Genomic DNA, 19,848 nt, shown 5'->3' on the forward strand with positions numbered 1-19,848 from the left:
TCAAAAAAAAAAAAAAAAGTTTTATAAATTACTGAGCCAAACTTTTAAATAGTATTGTCCAAATACAGCAATTTTTGCTTACTCTGTACTTAATGATATTCACCATGTTTTAATACAATATGGATTTAATTGGAAGTATTCTCAGTATGTTACGTTCTCTGAGGCACCTTGTTCAGCATTGCATGTTATGTAAGATGTCATGTTATACATAAAGCAAAAAATATCATCAGATATTATAAAAATGGATCAGATTATATTCGCAAACAGACAGTCTTGAATGACAATGTCGTTTCAAACCCGTAAGACCTTTGTTCATCTTCAAAACACAAATTAAGATATTTTTGATGAAATCCGAAAGCTTTCATTCTCACCCTGCATAGACAGCAACTCTACTCTTGTAAATAGCAACGGAGGAGAAGAAATCATGGAATAAACTTGCTAATTTTAACAATGTCCTTACTACCTTTCTGGGCCATAAAACATTTCAGCTGCATTGCTGTCTATGCAGAGTCAGAAAGCTCTCAGATTTAATCAAAAATACTTAATTTGTGTTCCGAAGATGAACAACATTCTTACAGGTTTGGAACAACATGAGGGTGAGTAAATAATGACAGAATTTTCAATTTTGGGTGAACTAACCCAAAGATCAGATTTGAAAACCAAACCAAATTTGCATTTAATCAGTGTGAACAAAGCCAATAATCAGTTTCCAAGCATGGCCACGATTCAATGGTGGATGTAAAGCAGCAAATTAGTCCAGCATCATTTACTGAAGTCCCGCTGTGGACACTGACTGGTCTAAACAAGAATTTCAAAAATGTTTCAATGCTTATTAGTGCCACTGCCATGCATCAAATCAAAGAGTGGAAGCTTGTTAGATATGCTACTCAGTGGATTCACAAGACTAAAGTGGGCAGAAAGAACAGCACAGAAACAAAACAAACCACTTGAGATGGACAAAATTGTCCTCTGATACTAATATAAAAGCCTCAATATTTCAGGTTTTATTATGGAAAAAGTCTTTCCAAACACAAGAACAGAGACTTAGTACACTCAGCAGAGTATATCAAAGCAAACAGAGTTTCCTCTCATGAAGGACTCAAATGAAAATGCTTGTAATCCTAAATCAACAAACTATTCAACTCTCCTTGAATGCAAAGCATATTTGCCCACTCTATGGTCAATGTAATCCCACACAGTCAAACTTAATTACACACTATCCTCAGTCACTGTGACCACAGGCTCATACTTTAACAGAATAAAGTTACAGAAATAGTGTTCAGATCTTTTAAACATGATTTTCCTTAGTTTAAAGGAATAATTTGCAGCAAATGTACATAACGTTTCTTCATCATAACAGATTTGGTGTGCAGCGAATGGGTGCCGTCAGAATCAGAGTCCAAACAGCTGACAAAAACATCACATTAATCCACAATACTCCTATTTTGTAATTTTTTTAATCAAATGACTGAACTCTCATTCTGACGGCACCTATTTACTGCAGAGGACCCACTAATATTCAAATTATGTACTGCAAATATCTCTAAATCTGTTCTGATGAAATAATAAACTTATATACAGCTTGGATGGCCTGGGAGTAATGCAATCATTTTGGGTAAGTTATTTTTTTAATATTAACATTCAATCAGAGATTTGAGAGCTAATATAACTGAAGTGCCTCTCCTTAAACATAAAAAGCCTTTTTGTGAAAGCCTGGATAAAGTTTAGATAAAAGAAGGAAGCTGCAAAGCTCTTTGTTGGCCTGATAAACATACCAACATCCAGGCTTTCCCCTCTGTTGTAGTTCAAACTAAAAATAGGCAATTACTTATCAAGGGCAGCTTGTGGTTTTCTTAATGATTGCACTTGTCTCAGTTGGGCTATCTTGTGAACACAGTTGTCTGTAAATAAATACTTCAGCAATAAATTGTAGAAGTACTTACCACTGCGCTGAATTGACCAGAGGAATGTGGATGTGCAAAGACTGTTAAAGGTCACCGACATGTTGGGTTGAGAGTAAAATTATGTCGTTTTTATTACAGTTTTTGTTTAAACTGAATTTATGAGTAATGCTTTCATGACAGGAATCAAACCACCACTCAATTTGTAGTATGATATCCAGCTAATCTTCCTTCCTTACAATCGTAGAAGATAAAAAAAAGACATGAATGATGTCAAGTCACATTACAAACACCACCACATTTAAAGGAAGTACCACAGAGAATAGACAGAAAGGCCGTTATCTGAGCGGTAGCATTACTTTTCACCTCTTACCCAAGAGTTGGGCGGCAGCCGTGTTTCCCCAACCTTTTTTGTACCCCTTTGTACAGTGCCTTGCAAAAGTATTCATACCCCTTCATTTTTTTCACAGTTTGTTTTGTTACAGCATTATGTTAAACTGCTTTAAATTAGTTTTTCCCCACATCAATTTACACTCCAGACACCATAATAATGACAAAGCAAAAACCAGATTTGCAAATTGTACACATTTATTAAAAATAAAACACTGAAATAAGTACATTGCATAAGTATTCATACCCTTAACTCAGTACATAGTTGAAGCACCTTTACAGCCTCAAGTCTTTTTGGGTATGAAGTGACAAACTTTGCACATCTGCATTTGGCAATTATCTGCTATTCTTTGCCTCACCTTTTCACCTCTCAAGCTCTGTCAGCTTGGATGGGGGCTGGCAGACATTTTCTAGAGTCCTAGTTGTTCCAATTGTCTTCCATTATGGATAATGGAGGCTACATGCTTCTGTGAACCTTCAATGCAGCAGATTTTTTTCTGAAATCTTCCCTAGATCATTGCCTTAACGCAAGTCTGTCACTGAGATCTACAGGCAGTTATCTTGACCTCAGGACTTGGTTTTAGCTCAGATATGCATTTTCAGCTGTTAGACCTTTTCTGAGAGGTGTGTGCCTTTCTAAATCATACTCATTCAAATGAATTTGCCACAGTTTAACTCCACTCGAAGTGTAGTAACATCTAGAAGCAATATGAATGCTCCTGAGCTAAATTTGGAGTGTCCAAGAAAAGGGTATGAATACATATGCAACGGGATCTTTTCAGTTTTTTATTTTTAATAAATTCGCACAAATGTTAAAAACCTATTTTTTTGCTTTGCCATTATGAAGTAGGGAGTGTAGATTGATGTGGGGGAAAAAGTAATTTAAAGTAGTTTAACATAAGGCAGCAACATAACAAAATGTGAAAAAAAAAAATGAAGGGATATGAATAATTTCGCAAGGCACTGTAGCTCAAGTACCCTTGTCAACAACAAAAAAGAAAAGTGTTTCATTTAAAATGATAACAACATAAAATATGAAAATTTATGGAAATAAAATCTTAATTCTTAGTCTTAAGTAGGACGGATATATTCGCAGCAATAGCCAAAAATACATTGTGTGGGTCAAAAATTATCGATTTTTCTTTTATGGCAAAATACATTAGGATATTAAGTTAAGATTATGTTCCATGAAGATACTTTGTAAATTTCCTACTGTAAATATCAAAACTTTAGTTTTAATTAGTAATATGCATAGCTAAGAACTTCATTTGGACAGCTTTAAATGCGATTTTTTCAATATTACTTTTTTTTGGACCACAAAACCAGTCAAAAGGGTCTCTTTTTGAAATTGAGATTTATACATCATCCGAAAGCTAAATAAAAAAAGCTTACACTGATGTATGGTTAGGATAGGACAATATTTGGCCATGAGACAACTATTTGAAAATTGGAATCTGAGGATGCAAAAAAAAAAAAAAAAAATTGAGAAAATTGCCTTTAAATTTGTCCAAATTATGTTCTTAGCAATGCATATTACTAACCAAAAATTAAGTTTTGATATATATATACAGTAGGAAATTTACAAAATATCTTCATGGAGCGTGATCTTTACTTAATATCCTAATGATTTTTGGCATAAAAGAAAAATCGATCATTTTAGCTATGGCTACAAATATACCCATGCTGCTTAAGACCGGTTTTGTGGTATTGATAAAATATGTATGGTTACATAAGACCATAAAGTATGGGGAAAGCTGTTCTATTTAATTTTTGCAGATTTATAAAGAGTTCAGCGTTTACAAGCTTTTCGATGGAATTCGACTAACTATTATTAGTTCCTATGCTTCGAGACATTGGACAAGACAAATAGTTTCAATGTACAGAATAAATAGCACTGACCGTTATACAGAAGTATTGTGAAAAAGAAAGAAGTGTGACTGAGGCGGGTAAACAGTGCTGCTTCCTGAAATCTAATTCTGTCTTGTCTTTGCTGTTATAATCTCTAGAGTGCAATAATATATTAAAGTCACACATTCTGCTTTTAGCTTTATAGCAAAATATAAGCAAAATAAGATGTAAATTCAAGTCCGAGTCACATTTTCTTAATTAAATAAAAACGATGTAATCAATATTCTATTTATTAAAGCCAGGTATGAATCTCATCAAGTTAGGGTTTAAGTGTTTTACAATTATTCCAAAATAATATCTCAAGGCAGTAACAATTTAAACAATATTTATTTGTGAACTTATGTTCAGCTATTCTTTTAAATAGTTAACTTTTAACTATTTTTGAATTTTTTGAATCAAAAAAGAAAAGCGTTTCATTTAAAATGATGTAAACATTTTCAAATACATTAGGATATTAAGTAAAGATCATATTTTGTAAATTTCCTACTGTAAATATATCAAAACATAATTTTTTTATTTGTAATATGCATAGCTAAGGACTTAATTTGGACAACTTTAAAGGCAATTTTCACAGTATTTAGATTTTTTTTTTACCATAAAACTAGTCATAAGGGTCCATTTTTTAAAATTGAGATTTATACATCATCCAAAAGCTGAATAAATTGGCTTACACTGATGTATGGTTTGTTAGGATAGGACAATATTTGGCAGTGAGACAGCTATTTAAAAATCTGGAATCTGTGGGTGCAAAAAAAAAAAAAAGAATTTTTTTTTTCATTTTGAGAAAATGTTTTGCCTTTAAATTTGTCCAAATGAAGTTCTTAGCAATGCATATTACTAACCAAAAATTAAGTTGATATATTTACGATAGGAAATTTAGAAAATATTCTCATGGAACATGATCTTTACTTAATATCCTAATGATTTTTGCCATTAAAAAAATTATAGTTTTGCCTATAGTTTTGATGGCTTTCCCCTATTTATTCTCAATTACCCCACACTAAACTCATGGCATGCTTTAGGGTGTCTGTTAAAACTTAATGGGCTCAGGGAAGGCGAGAGAGACACGTACTCATGCTGTAACTTTACCTGTTGATGTTGCTGCTGGACAATGTTTCTTTAGAAAAATTAGTGATTTATACACTTTTTAGTGTTATATTTAGTAATTTTGGGGTTGTTTTATTTTTGTACTATGTTTTTGATTCATCCAATATTTTGAGGAGACACTGCCTCCTCTGCTTTATAGGGCATGTGTGCATTTGTTTGGGATTTTAGGATGTTCTGTTATCACGTGTAGGTAGGCTATGAAACCATTCAACATTTGCTTGAAAGCCTGCAGTGTATTAATCAATTTCCTTCAACAGCAAGAATTTTAAAGACCTGATTTTCAGGTCTACAACATCAAGTAACAGCAAGTTGACCTCTGATGTGCATTTGTCTCAGAATATTAAAGCAAATAAATCTTTCTGCTTTGGCACAATCTTCAAGGTTACTGAAATGAGGATTAGAAAAATTTCTCTGTCTATTCCCATGTAAATCATAACCAAGGCCAAATTATGAACAAATTATCAGTTCAAATTCCAAACAAATGTCAAATCAGCAAGCACAAAGCTACCAAACCACTACAAAAGGAGCCACTCTACTGAACAAGGACTAAGCTAAGTAAGTGCTGCAAATGGATATTTTCATAGTGACAAATTGTTTTATTGCTTTAATTGGCTATGCCAGCACACTTCCTCATCTTCCTGTCTGTCTGAACAGGCTTATTAAACAAAGACATTAAGTACATTAATGGGACGTGCTTTAGAATGGGGAGTAGAAAACAGGAAAGGTGCCAACAGCCTAGTTTTACATGCTCATAAATGAGTAACAGAGTGCTTCTAGTTCTTTTTAAACTCTTTGACAGCCAGCAATCTTCAAAGACACAAAGCACACTAAGTTAAACATGAACCAAATGTAAGCCTGGTCGGCAGTGTTCAAACATACTAATTATAGCTCCATTACTTGATGACATGAGGTGAAGGAGTTAGACCTTGTCTAAAGTAAAACAATCGCTCTTAGCTTGCTACAAGTTAGAACAAATATTCTTTCACTTAACCCAGATAATGATTCGTATTTCACAGCTTCTACATTTGCTTTCATGGCCATGATTCTGTTCAGAGAATGAACTGTGTGACCACCCATATTATTATCCTTTTAACCAAACTACTCTCAAATTATGGCCATAAATGTTTATTATGTTGAATTTCAACCAATCAAGCTTCTTATCAGTCTTTTTCCTCAACTAGGGTTCTGTAGTACAACAAGTTCTTGGTACCTAAAGACAACCCTATTTAACTTCCATTATTTCTCTACAAACCCATGACAGCCTCTGGGAAATAATCCAAGAACGTTGATCAGAAGAAAAGCTTTGGCATTCTTCGGAATTGAGTGCAAGCATAAAACTAAATATACACAGTATACACTGCATACTGCCTACTAAGTTCGCAAAATATTAAGAAATAGTCATTGTGCAAACTTAAAAACATGTCTTTTGGCAGTCTGATCAAATTGTGTTCCACTTCATTCATTAGCTGGAAAGTTAAGTCAAGCACATTGCATTACGGGAAGCAGTTCTCCCATTTAGTGCAACAGTGTGCCCCACTTTTTCATCATTCGTAGTTCTGGAAGTATTGAAGAGAACAACTCGAATTACTCTAACTGAGCAACTCTAATTACATAATATTTAGCCACTGGAACGCTAATTTTACCAGGGGAACCCCACCAAAAAAACTCGCATTTTAACCTCCGGATCGCAATTTTTTTATCAAAGGGATCCCCTTCGAAACGCAATTGGACTAGTTTTGTGTTGCAATTGGGTGGGTTTTGTTGTGAAAACTTGGCAACCCTGTAACAAAAGTATAATTTTTTAAAAGTATCCCTTTAAAGACAGGACTAATGTGAGCTACACTGTCGTTAATCAAATAGCAGGCCCTATGTGCTTTCGTTGAAGCCGGAATGAGAGTATAGTTCCTAGCCATATCGGCCTAGAAAATCTGAACTTTTCGTCGGGCTTAGTACACAATGTCACAGAAGAGTCAAATTTTAAATAGGAAAAATATCTTAACTCTTTGGTCATTTTTGAGCGAGATGCTAACGGTCTAATAAGATTCAATGATCTATGCTAAGCTATGCTAAAAGTGCTACCGCCAGACCCGGAGATCGGCTGAATGGATTTGAAAACGATAAAGCTCAACTGGTTAACTCTAGGGGAGTTGGAAAATGAGCCTATTTTCAAAAATAGTGGCGTGTTCCTTTAATGACAGAAGTTTCATTTTTCTATGAACTATCCCTTAAAAAAAATTAAGTGGAAAAATGCAGGCTGGTGGCTTCAACAAAAGCACATAGGGCCTACTATTCGATTAAAAACACTGTAGCACGCATTAGTCCTGTCTTTAAAGGGATACTTTTCAAAAATGAAACTATCACAGGGTTGCCAGGTTTTCACAACAAAACCTGCTCAATTGTAACCCAGAAAATGCCCGAAACCAGAAAATCCCTGCATCGGAATAAACAGATTTAACTGCTTTTATTGATTCAATGCGACTAATAACGACTACAACAGTATATGGTTTAAAGTTTGTATTATTATCATTTTCATTATAATGAAGTATATTTATAATGCAATGCCTTTATCACTGCTTAGAATATTATGAAATATGTTCTGTGCCTTATCATGTGTAAGAAGCCACATCATTTCACAGAAGGATTCATTTCAAACACTCGACTGATGTTATGAGGCAAGTTTGTAAAACTGTTAAATGTGGTATTTGAGATGTAGCACCACATGCTTTGAGATGTAGCACCATTTCTACACAGAGCCGTAGTTCACTGAGATGCTACGCAAACAGCTGGCATTATCGGGAATGATATTTTTCAATTTCAGAATCATGCGATTAAATTGACTGCGATAATGAACACGATTAGGTGTAGCTTCTAAGTGAACTACAGCTCTGTGTACTAAATGCAGCTCCATCGAAAAAACAGATGCTGGAGATTTACGGCTAATCACAAAATGCGCATGACAATCACCTTCAATTAATTGAGCAGCCCTACCAAAAGTAGCCCAATCGCGTTTCGAGGAGGGTCCCATAGTAAAAAAAAAAAAAACTCATTCCGGGGGTTAAAATGCAAGTTTTTTGGTGGGGTTCCCCTGGTAAAATTAGCATTCCAGTGGCTAAATATTATGTAATTAGAGTCGCTTTAACCCACGGCAACAGTATTAAAGTAGCGGGAAAACCGCAGATTTGGCAACACTGTTCTGTCATCATTTACTCACCCTCAAGTTGTTCCAAACCTATGAGTTTCTTTCTTCTTTCCCCTGTTTGGTTACTAACATTCTTCAAAATATCTTTTTTTGTGCTCAGCAGAAGAAAGAAACTCCTACAGGGTTTGAAACTTGAGGGTGAGTAATTGATGACAGAATGTTGGGTGAACTATCCCTTTAATGATTTAAAGGTTAAAAAAACCTTTTTGAAAGGTCCTAATATGTACTCTTTAGCAAGTAATTTGTACCTTTAAGGAACTTACATCCACCCTTTGGGGTAAACAAGGTAAACAAGGTAATGAGAATGCAGTAAACACATGTAACTCTCGACTGCAAAACCAGATAGGTCAATTTTTTGAAATTGGGATTTATACATCATCTGAAAGCTGAATAAATAAGCGTTTCATTGATGTATGTTTGTTTGTTAGGACAGGACAATATTTGGCCGAAATACAACTATTTGAAAATCTGGAATCTGAGGGTGCAAAAAAACAAAAACACCTTTAAAGTTGTCTAAATGAGGTTCTTAGCAATGCATAGGCCTATTACTAATCAAAAGTTAAGTTTTGATATATTTACGGTAGGAAATGTACAAAATATCTTCATGGAACATGATCTTTACCTAACATCCTAATGAATTTTGGCATTTAAGAAAAATTGATAATTCTGACCCATTCAATGTATTGTTGGCTATTGCTACAAATAAACCCGTGCTACTTAAGACACATATACACCGCAGAGACAGTAAGAGTAGCATGTTAATATCCTATACTCAGCATATTCTGTCTGTCTGTCTCTAAATATGGAACAGCATAACTGGACAAACACTCTGCAAATGTAACAAAAGACCAAGAAAAAACTGGAACGTCAACTATGCACTAGCTACAACACTGTGTCATGCAGTCTGACAGCTCCCTTTCACACAAAGTCTGCTCATACTTTACTACAAGTCTTCATTATATTTCTAATCAAAACCTCAACGCTTATGTTTTAATCATAGTAAGAATGTGAAAAACCACACATTAGGTTTTACAACTGCTGAAACTCCAAAACAACTAAACAGAGGTGTCATAAATTGTGAAAAGCGACCGAGAAATGACTGCTCCTACAATTCCTCTGATGTCTCAAAACTTGCTAAAACACTTAAGCAAAGAGAAGTTGTAGATATTGTGACCGCAGCATTCTAAATGCCACAGTGCACTAGGGCACCATTCTGCACCTTAATTGCTTGATGAGTCATTGCACAACAATGCAAAAATGATTCAGCGCGACCTGAAATGGAGCTGGGCGTTTCACCTCCATGTGGTTATACTCATAATCTTTCATAAGACATAAGACGGATGTGTTCCTACATGACCATATGAAAATCAAATAAAAGCTGCTTTCGTTACACAGTGCAATCTTAGAAAGGGTAAAATTAAAGTTGATTTAAAAGGAATAGGTCACCCAGAAATTGAAATTTGCTTTAAATTTGTTCACAGACAGGCCATCAAAAATAGTGGATGAGTTTGTTTCTTCATCACAGCAGATTTGGAGAAATTTAGCATTACATCTCTTGCTCACCAATAGATCCTTTGGAGTGAATGAATGGGTGCCGTCAGAAGGACAGTTTCGTACAAACATGCAAAACTCTACTAACTGACTGACTGACTGAAAGCATGGTTTACTTGTGGATGGTTTTACCAGCTGTATGAACTCTCATTCTGACGGCACCCATTCATTGCAAAAGATTCACTGGTGAACTGATTTAATGCTAAATTTCTCCAAATCTGTTACGATGAAGAAACAAACTCATCTACATCTTGGATGGCCTGGGAGTGAGCACATTTTCAGCTATTTTTTTGTATTCGGGTGAAATATTCCCTTTAATAATTAAATGTGCACTCAGTGCATTTCTATCTGCATTAAAGGTTGTATCAGCGATTTCTAGCCTGAAACATAAAGTGTCAAATTCAGCTGACCTTTCATCACGATCCGTTTGCTGCTTGCCCCATAAATTGTCTGTGAAAAAACGCGTCTCTCTGGTCAGCCTAGGGTCCGAGATATGCCAAAAAAACAATCGGCACTACCAACCTTTCCACAAATAACGCGGTTTTTTCACAGACAATTTATGGGGCAAGCAGCAAACGGATCGTGAAGAAAGGTCAGCTGAAATTGACACTTTATGTTTTAGGCTAGAAATCGCTGATACAACCTCTAAGATGGATCTCCATGCCTGCAGTATATAGAATGTGTTTGTTGTTAATGTTTTGTGAACTATATTTCGTAAAGATCTCCATCTAAAAGAGCCCTATAGAGCATTTTTCACGACACTCCTAATTTCTTTAATACATTCCTTTAATAATTAGATGTGCACTCAGTGCATTTATATCTGCATTAAAGAAGTAGTTCACTTTCAGAACAGAATATTACAGATAATGTACTCACCCCCTTGTCATCCAAGATGTTCATGTCTTTCTTTCTTCAGTTGTAAAGAAATTATGTTTTTTGAGGTAAACATTTCGGAATTTCTCTCCATATAATGGACCTCTATGGTGCCCCCGAGTTTGAACTTCCAAAATGCAGTTTAAATGCAGCTTCAAAGGGCTCTAAATGATCCCAGCTGAGGAAGAAGGGTCTTATCTAGTGAAACGATTGGTTATGTTCTAAAAACATTTACAACTTATATACTTTTTAATCTCAAATGCTCGTCTTGCCTAGCTCTGCGTAAACTATGTGTATTCAAGTTCATGACAGTTAGGGTTAGGGCTGGGCGATTCTTTCGATTTTTTCGATTAATTCGAATTTACGTTTTAAGACGATTTAATTTTTTATTAAATCGAGGTATCAAGATTTTTTAAATAAAATATATATATGTATTCAGAACGGAAAACAACGCGTTCTGGTAAAATAACGCGAGTCACTAAGGGGACATGAATGATTAGCTGCTTGCTAGCAAGTTAGCCTGTTACATTACAGTATTTTTTACAGTCTATGATTACAGTACATACAATTTCACTTACCACATAAACAGAGTAGAGAGATGATTGAAGACAATGGCGAATTATTTGCATATCAGGGCTCTAGAGTGCGACCTAATTTCTCAATGGTGCGACCAGCCGTTCAAGGGCAAAAAGAAACTACTACATGCGACTATGAAAAAATATTTAGGAGCACCATGTGCGACTGACCCGACCAGCATATTTGTATTTGCGCTGAGTGGAGCTTCAAAGGTTTCTATGTGTTTTGCACGTTGACTAATGTATCTCAAGTGTAGAGAGTGTAAATAAGAGACTGAATGGGCAGTAGCTTCGTTTATTTTAATAGAGCTTTGTGAGATTGCGAACTAAGATGAGTGACAGCTTTTAATCATTTTTAAGGGAGTTTGTAAATGAGATATTGATTTATTACAACAGTTAAATAAACAAGAAGTTATTATTAAGTGACTTACATTGTCTGACTATAACACTATTGCCTGATTTTGCTCTGTTTCGTCGTCAAAAGTGGTCTGAAACAAGTCACAGCTGAGCCGCTGCGCATCTCCACTCAAACACAGCGGTGTTTCGTTTATGAATGAACGTGCGTTTTTAAACGAATCTAGTGAAGTGATTCAATTTCCCGTTCATAAAGAGTCACTTGCTTTTTTCTTGAATGAACCATCCGTTCAAACGAATCAAATGAATATGATTCAGTAATTAAATCAGTGTCTTACCACCACCTGCTGGCAGATCGTTTCATTTTTTTTTTTAAATCATTTAATATTTCTGTGTTCAAAATTTGTTAATTTTTGTATAGGATATAAGTGCAAGAGAAAAGCATGGCAATATATATTTTCCTTCCATCTCATATTTATTTGTCTTACAAACATTTACTGTGTCTGGTATGATAAGAATGGGGCCTGGTGGAAAGCACTGATGCAGTTGCTATGTATATTGCAAAATATATGGTGCCCATATATATTGTGGAAAAGCTGGGGTTTCTTTACATGCTAAAAGAAGTAGGGGGGGAAATCGATTTAAATCGTAAATCAGATTTTTTGTGAAAAAAATCAGGGATTTTCTTTTTAGGCCATATCACCCAGCCCTAGTTAGGGTATGTAAAAAAACTCCCATCTCATTTTCTCATTTTTCTACATCGCTGCAGAAGTACCAACCCAGTGTTTACAAAGTGAACATGCAAATAAGATCAAACACCCTTTACAAAAAAGGTAAAACAGCAATGCAGGACGATTTTGAAGTTGGAGGAGAAAATGAGATGGGAGTTTTTCGACATACCCTAACTGTCATGAACCGGAATACACAGCTAAACAAGACGAGCATTTGAGGTAAAAAAGTATATAATTTTTTTAGAAAATAACCGATCATTTTGCTAGATAAGACCCTTCTTTCCTTGGCTGTGATCCCTTTGAAGCTGCATTTTGAAAGCTCAAACTCGGGGGCACCATAGAAGTCCATTATATGGAGAGAAATCCAGAAAATTTTCCTCAAAAAACATAATTTCCTTACGACACAAGAAAAAAGACATGAACATCTTGGATGACAAGGAGGTGAGTACATTATCTGTAAATTTTTGTACATTTTGACAATTTTTTTAAAGTGAACTTCTTCTTTAAGTGCAAACGCTCTATTACTCTTGTTGTGGTCATCCATGAAATAGTGACCTGCTCCATGTAAACTAAATCAGCTTTTTTTGTTGAATACCAACATATCTAGTCTTTATTGCACATGATGGAAATACCTGTCCTGAAGTGGTATTTCCCTCCAAAAACTTTTTTAATTAGCAAACATTACTACACGCACCTTTAAATCGAGCCTACACAGTTGTATTAGTGTTACTGTGTAGACTAACAGAAAACTTTGCATTCCTGTTCAATGATTTGCATGCTCCTGAAGCAATGCTGTCACAATGCACCTCTGGCCTGTAGTATGTGCTCAAATCACTTCCTACTTCCACTCAGCAAACTTCATCTGACATGAGGAGGTCAAAATATACGTGAAATTGTGTTGCATGTTTACCATTGGAATACTGCATGTCGTGCAACATAATCACATCATTGTATCTGAAGGAAATGTCTAACTGCCATGTTTATTTACGTATAATGTGCAATGGGAGGCAACTTACCCTAAAGTGCTGATAAATCCATTGACAGTTCCCTCCGCATACAGAGACACGATATCCCCAATGTGAAGGAAACTGGACCTGAGTTCCGACATATCTGCAAATGTTTCAGTAGTTTCTCTGATACTTCAACCGCTCTGATCCAGCGCAATGTGTCCAGTCGAGTCAGTGTCTCAAGCCACTTGTTTCTTCGCTTTGACAGGAACACATTTTAACCCAGCCGTCTGGAAAAGAGATGTGCTGAGCCCGCGACTTTTGAGTTGTGATGCCTCTAACTGTCGCGTTTCTTCATGTTTTTAACTTCTTCCTGTGAAACAAACGAGGCTTTTTCTCACCAATATGCCACTCGAGTGGGAGGAGACTCGCTCTCTGTCCCGTGAAATCAAGGAAGTGATGCTGTCTGTCTTAAATGCTGTGGTATGCAACACAAAAAGTGAGAATGCAACTTGTGTGTTTGCGCATTTGCGCAGTCGTGCTTGCACTTGCGTCGGTGGTGCACAATTATTCCGGAAGTTTGTCGTCAAACTTTTTTTTAATTATTATTTTATTTTATGAATGAGTTGAAAACAACACTGTAATGTTTTTTGTAGAATGTAAACGCTTATTAGAGCATTTTATATTATTATTTGATATGGTATCTGCACTTCAGTGAAGTGTCATGCAGTTTGTTTGTTTTGTTTATCTTCAATCCAATTATACATTTGGCTAAATCACTAAATATTACTTTAGAAATCATTCTGCTTTTACCATCATACAAATTTTTTCAGTTTGAAATATTTATAAAGCATATAAAATGGCCTAAACATTGTCATAAACGTGTGATTTATTGGATGTATGCTTATATTTTATGTATAAAAATGTATTTGAAAAAGAATGTTGCTAGCTTTGTAACCTATATGAAAGAGTCACTTAAAGGTCATGTAACTTGTCAAAGTGTCTTTGAATAATCTATAGAGCACCTTTGCATTATCAGAGAAACAACTGTTTGCTTATCAGACATGAGCAAAGTCTTTATTCGTAACTTTTCACGTACCTAAGAATAATGAGAGAAATTACTGATTAATAATAGTTAAAATAATATTACTGATTAATGGATCTATTTAATATTTATTCAGGGGGGGTTGTTGAATTAAAATAATTAATAACACAATGTCTCATCTTTGCCACTTCTATACCACTGCTTTATCTTATAATTCAGCGAAATTTATTGTATTATATTATTAGAGTTTTAGCTTTATATATTTATATGCTCATTGTATTCTCTTTCTGGAACTCTTAACTTCAGGTTTGGTTAAACTCGTCTGCACTGCCATCTAGTGTCATAAGAATTAAATAATCAAAATGGTTGGTTTTGTTTCACGATTACAACTGAAATTTAGTTTTGTTATTGTAACAAATCCAACTTCGCAGTTTATTAGTTTATAAAGAATTAAATGATACATTGTGACCTAGACGAGATTATTTCTAATTTCTTTTTAAATATATTTTAAAATGTAATTTATTCTTCTGTGAGATCAAAACAAAAATTTCAGCATCATTACTAAAGTCTTCAATGTCACGTGATCCTTTAGAAATCATTTCAATATGCTGATTTGCAGTTCAATAAACGTTTTAATTTTATTATTATCAATTATATCAATTATCAATATATTAAACAGTTTAGTACATTTTTAAGGATTCTTTGATGAATAGAAAGATCCAGAGTCAGCATTTATCTGAAATCTTATCATTATTGAAAATGTGAAATGATTTATATTATTGAAATGTATCTGAAATAAAAAGCTTTTGTAACATTATACACTTTTTTTAATTAAAAAAATTATTTTATAAAATAATTATATAAATTAATACTTTTATTTAGCAAGGATGCTTTAAATTGATCAAAAGTGATGATAAAAACATTTATAATGTTACAGAAGATTTCTATTTCATAAAAATGCTATTCTTCTGAACTTTCTATTCATCCAAGAAACTTGAAGAAAATTCTGCTCAGTTGCTTTCAACAACAACAACAACAACAATAATAATAATAATAATTAAAAATGTTTTTGAGCAGCAAATCAGAATATTAGAATGATTTCTGAATAATCATGTGACGGAAATAATGATGCTAAAAATTCAGCTTTAAAATCACAGGAATAAAATATATTCAAATAAAAAAAAACAGTTATTTTAAATACTAATAAATACTGTTTTTGCTGTACTTGGATCAAATAAATGCAGGCTTGGTGAGCAGAAGAGACTTCTTTGAAAAACAAAAAAAAAACTTTCTGTTCAAAAAATGTTTGACTGGTAGTGTATATAAAATAAATATAGAAATATTTCTATACGTTACACATTTTACCACACATTTATTAAACATTTATTAAAGGAGAATAAAATAATAATAATTAATTGTTTTACACATATTGTTTAATTATTGTCCATCAAATTTTATTCTGATTATTCTCTCTTTTTTCTTCATTGGTTTTGTGGATTTTCATGTTCAGTGTCTGCAATGTGTAGTTTTATAGAGATGCACAAGATGGTGCTAATCACAAGCATTTCATGGAAACATGCAATCGTCCTGATTATCAATACATTTTCGAGAACAAAAAATCGAATTAAATGCCCCATATATGTACATATCTGTGTAGAATCCTATTTATTGCTAAAAAATTTTTAATTTAAATTCAAATTAATTGTAATTCAGACTCAAGCATCCCTTAATTTTATTTTACATTTCCATTTTCCATTTAGACATTTAGCACATGCTTACAGTGACTTACAAAAGAGGACAACGAAAGCAATCAAAATCAACAAAAGAATAATAACATGCAAGTCATTATATAATAAATAAAAAGAAAATAGATAGAATAAAAAAAGAAAAAGCAAGTTAGTGTTAAAGGCCTTCTTTTTTGCTTTTTTTGTTAATTGTATAATAAATAAAGAGAAAGAAAAACAGAATACAAAAAGACAGAGAAGCTAGTGTTAGTTTTTTTTTTAAAGAAAACGAGTAGTAAGTAAATGAATATAGAGTCAATATAAGTCTAAAACTGCATTTTTTATGAAGAATAGAATTAGAATAGAGGGTGCTAGAGTTAGAGAGTCAAATAAAGAAGAGAAGAGATGTGTTTTTAGCCTATTCTTGAAGATGGCTAAGGACTCAGCTGTTCGGATTGAGTTGAGCAGGTCATTCCACCAGAAGGGTACATTTAATGTGAGAGTGAGTTTGTGCCTCTTTGGGATGGCACAATAATGCAGCGTTTACTTGCAGAACGCAAGCTTCTAGATGGCACATATGGATTAAAGGAGTAGTTCACTTTCAGAACAAAAATGTACAGATAATGTACTCACCCCCTTGTCATCCAAGATGTTCATGTCTTTCTTTCTTCAGTCGTAAAGAAATTATGTTTTTTGAGGAAAACATTTCAGGATTTCTCTCCATATAATGGACTTCTATGGTGCCCCATAAAGAGCATTGCAATAGTCCCGCCTGGACAGAACAAGAGCTTGAACAAGAAGTTGTGAAGCATGTTCTGAAAGAAAGGGCCTGATCTTCTTGATGTTGAATAAAGTTAATCTGCAGGGCTGGGCAGTTTTAGCAATGTGGTCTAAGAAAGTCAGCTGATCATCAATCACAACTACAAGGTTTCTGAGATTTCCGGGGGTTTATTTTCATTTGCTACAGTAGGTGGTGTTGCTTATAAGTTACTGCCCTGTAACTAGGTCTCACACAGTGCACTTAAATGTTTCATTGAATTTCAGTGAATAAATGCAACTTTATTCAAATAGGGTTAGAGTAGACAATCCACCTTTTTCTTCATGTTAGAGTGGGCACAGCCATTTGAACATTTTATGGGTCAGGCTTTTTTTTCTCATCCCCTATTTTTAGCTGAAAAAAAAACAGCTAATTTTGCTGCTTGATATTGCAAATTGGAGTGTCTTACCATGTTATGTTAATGTATTACCTTAATTATGAACACACTGGTTTGTAGTACAAACAGTTTTACTACAAACCAGTGTGTGTGGGTTAAAGCCATTGCGTCAATGAATGATACCCACTTACACAGCTAAAGTTTGTGTGTACCTGGTATGCCTTATGTTAAGGGGACCAAATGTGACCCTGTACCACAAAACTAGTCTTAAGTAGCACAGGTATATTTGTAGCAATAGGCAAAAATACATTGTATAAGTCAAATTTATAGATTTTTCTTTTATGCCAAAAATCATATATATAAAGATATCAAAACTTAATTTTTAATTAGTAATATGCATTACTAACTTCATTTGGATAACTTTAAATGGATATTTGGATTTTTTACACTCTCAACAAATAGCTGTATCTCAGCCAGATATTGTCATAATAAACCATACATCAATGGAGAGCTTATTTATTCAGCTTTGAAAACAATTGGCCCTTATGACTGGTTTTGTGGTCCAGGGTCACAAATGATCCCACAAGATAAACAAGCTTACAAATCATACAGAAAGAAGTTTCTACTTCTACTGTTGTTTGGAATTAATGTATAGATGTAGCGATGAACGGGCCCTCGCACCCGGGCTCACCGCCGACCAGTGGCTTTAGGAAAACAGCAAACAGTGGGCAGTATGCCTTTAATACAGTAAATGTAGGAAAAAATAGATCAAAGTGACTTAAATGTGCCAAACTTCCCGCTGCCAGCTGGTGGCGCTATGCCTATAACTGATTATTGGCATGTAGATGTGTTCAGGCCAGCACTTTCATCAAACATATGAAGTTTGGTGCAGATTGACCTTGGTATGTTTAAGTTAGTGCAAGATATGATATATCCTGCTGCCAATAGGTGGCGCTAGGATAATATCTGAATATTGGCCTTTAGATGTCTTCAGGCCAGGACTCTTACCAAACATGTGAAGTTTGAGGCAGATTGGACATTTTATGGCTGAGTTATAACAACTTCTATGTCCATGGCGAAACATAAAACTTTGAGAGAAAATCAAGTAAAATTGATTGAACATATCAAATGTTGAAAGTGAGACATTTTGAAATGTCATGCCAAATATTGGCTCATTTTGGATTTCATGAGAGCTACACATTCCAAAAAAGTTGGGACAGGTAGCAATAAGAGGTCAGAGAAGTTAAATGTATATATAAGGAACAGCAGGAGGACCAATTTGCAACTTATTAGGTCAATTGGCAACATGATTGGGTATAAAAAGAGCCTCTCAGAGTGGCAGTGTCTCTCAGAAATCAAGATGGGCAGAGGATCACCAATTCCCCCAATGCTGCGGCGAAAAATAGTGGAGCAATATCAGAAAGGACTTTCTCAGAAAAAAATTGCAAAGAGTTTGAAGTTATCATCATCTACAGTGCATAATATCATCCAAAGATTCAGAGAATCTGGAACAATCTCTGTGCGTCAGGGTCAAGGCCGGAAGACCATATTGGATGCCCGTGATCTTCGGGCCCTTAGACGGCACTGCATCACATACAGGAATGCTACTGTAATGGAAATCACAACATGGGCTCAGGAATACTTCCAGAAAACATTATCGGTGAACACAATCCACCGTGCCATTCGCCATTGCCAGCTAAAACGCTATAGGTCAAAAAAGAAGCCATATCTAAACATGATCCAGAAGCGCAGGCGTTTTCTCTGGGCCAAGGCTCATTTAAAATGGACTGTGGCAAAGTGGAAAACTGTTCTGTGGTCAGACGAATCAAATTTTGAAGTTCTTTTTGGAAAACTGGGACGCCATGTCATCCGGACTAAAGAGGACAAGGACAACCCAAGTTGTTATTAGCGCTCGGTTCAGAAGCCTGCATCTCTGATGGTATGGGGTTGCATGAGTGCGTGTGGCATGGGCAGCTTACACATCTGGAAAGGCACCATCAATGCTGAAAGGTATATCCAAGTTCTAGAACAACATATGCTCTCATCCAGACGTCGTCTCTTTCAGGGAAGACCTTGCATTTTCCAACATGACAATGACAATGCCAGACCACATACTGCATCAATTACAACATCATGGCTGCGTAGAAGAAGGATCTGGGTACTGAAATGGCCAGCCTGCAGTCCAGATCTTTCACCCATAGAAAACATTTGGCGCATCATAAAGAGGAAGTTGCGACAAAGAAGACCTAAGACAGTTGAGCAACTAGAAGCCTGTATTAGACAAGAATGGGACAACATTCCTATTCCTAAACATCCCAGTCCCCAGACGTTTGCATAACATAGACTGTTATAAAAAGAAGAGGGGATTCCACACAGTGGTAAACATGGC

The 19,848-nt window shown here is 34.9% G+C and overlaps 1 protein-coding gene across 1 annotated transcript in view; it reads right to left on the reverse strand.

Annotated features, from left to right (window-relative positions):
- Window positions 1-13,866, reverse strand: part of itpr2 (inositol 1,4,5-trisphosphate receptor, type 2) — a 166,415-nt gene extending 152,549 nt beyond the window's left edge. The window contains exon 1 of the mRNA XM_073850186.1: window positions 13,606-13,866. Coding sequence (XP_073706287.1) covers window positions 13,606-13,697 — 92 coding nt within the window. The 5' untranslated portion in view covers window positions 13,698-13,866. The remainder of the gene's footprint in view (window positions 1-13,605) is intronic.
- Window positions 13,867-19,848: the final 5,982 nt, after the last annotated feature.

The sequence above is a fragment of the Garra rufa genome, chromosome 11 (assembly GCF_049309525.1).
Source record: "Garra rufa chromosome 11, GarRuf1.0, whole genome shotgun sequence".
NCBI classification, from domain to species: domain Eukaryota; kingdom Metazoa; phylum Chordata; class Actinopteri; order Cypriniformes; family Cyprinidae; genus Garra; species Garra rufa.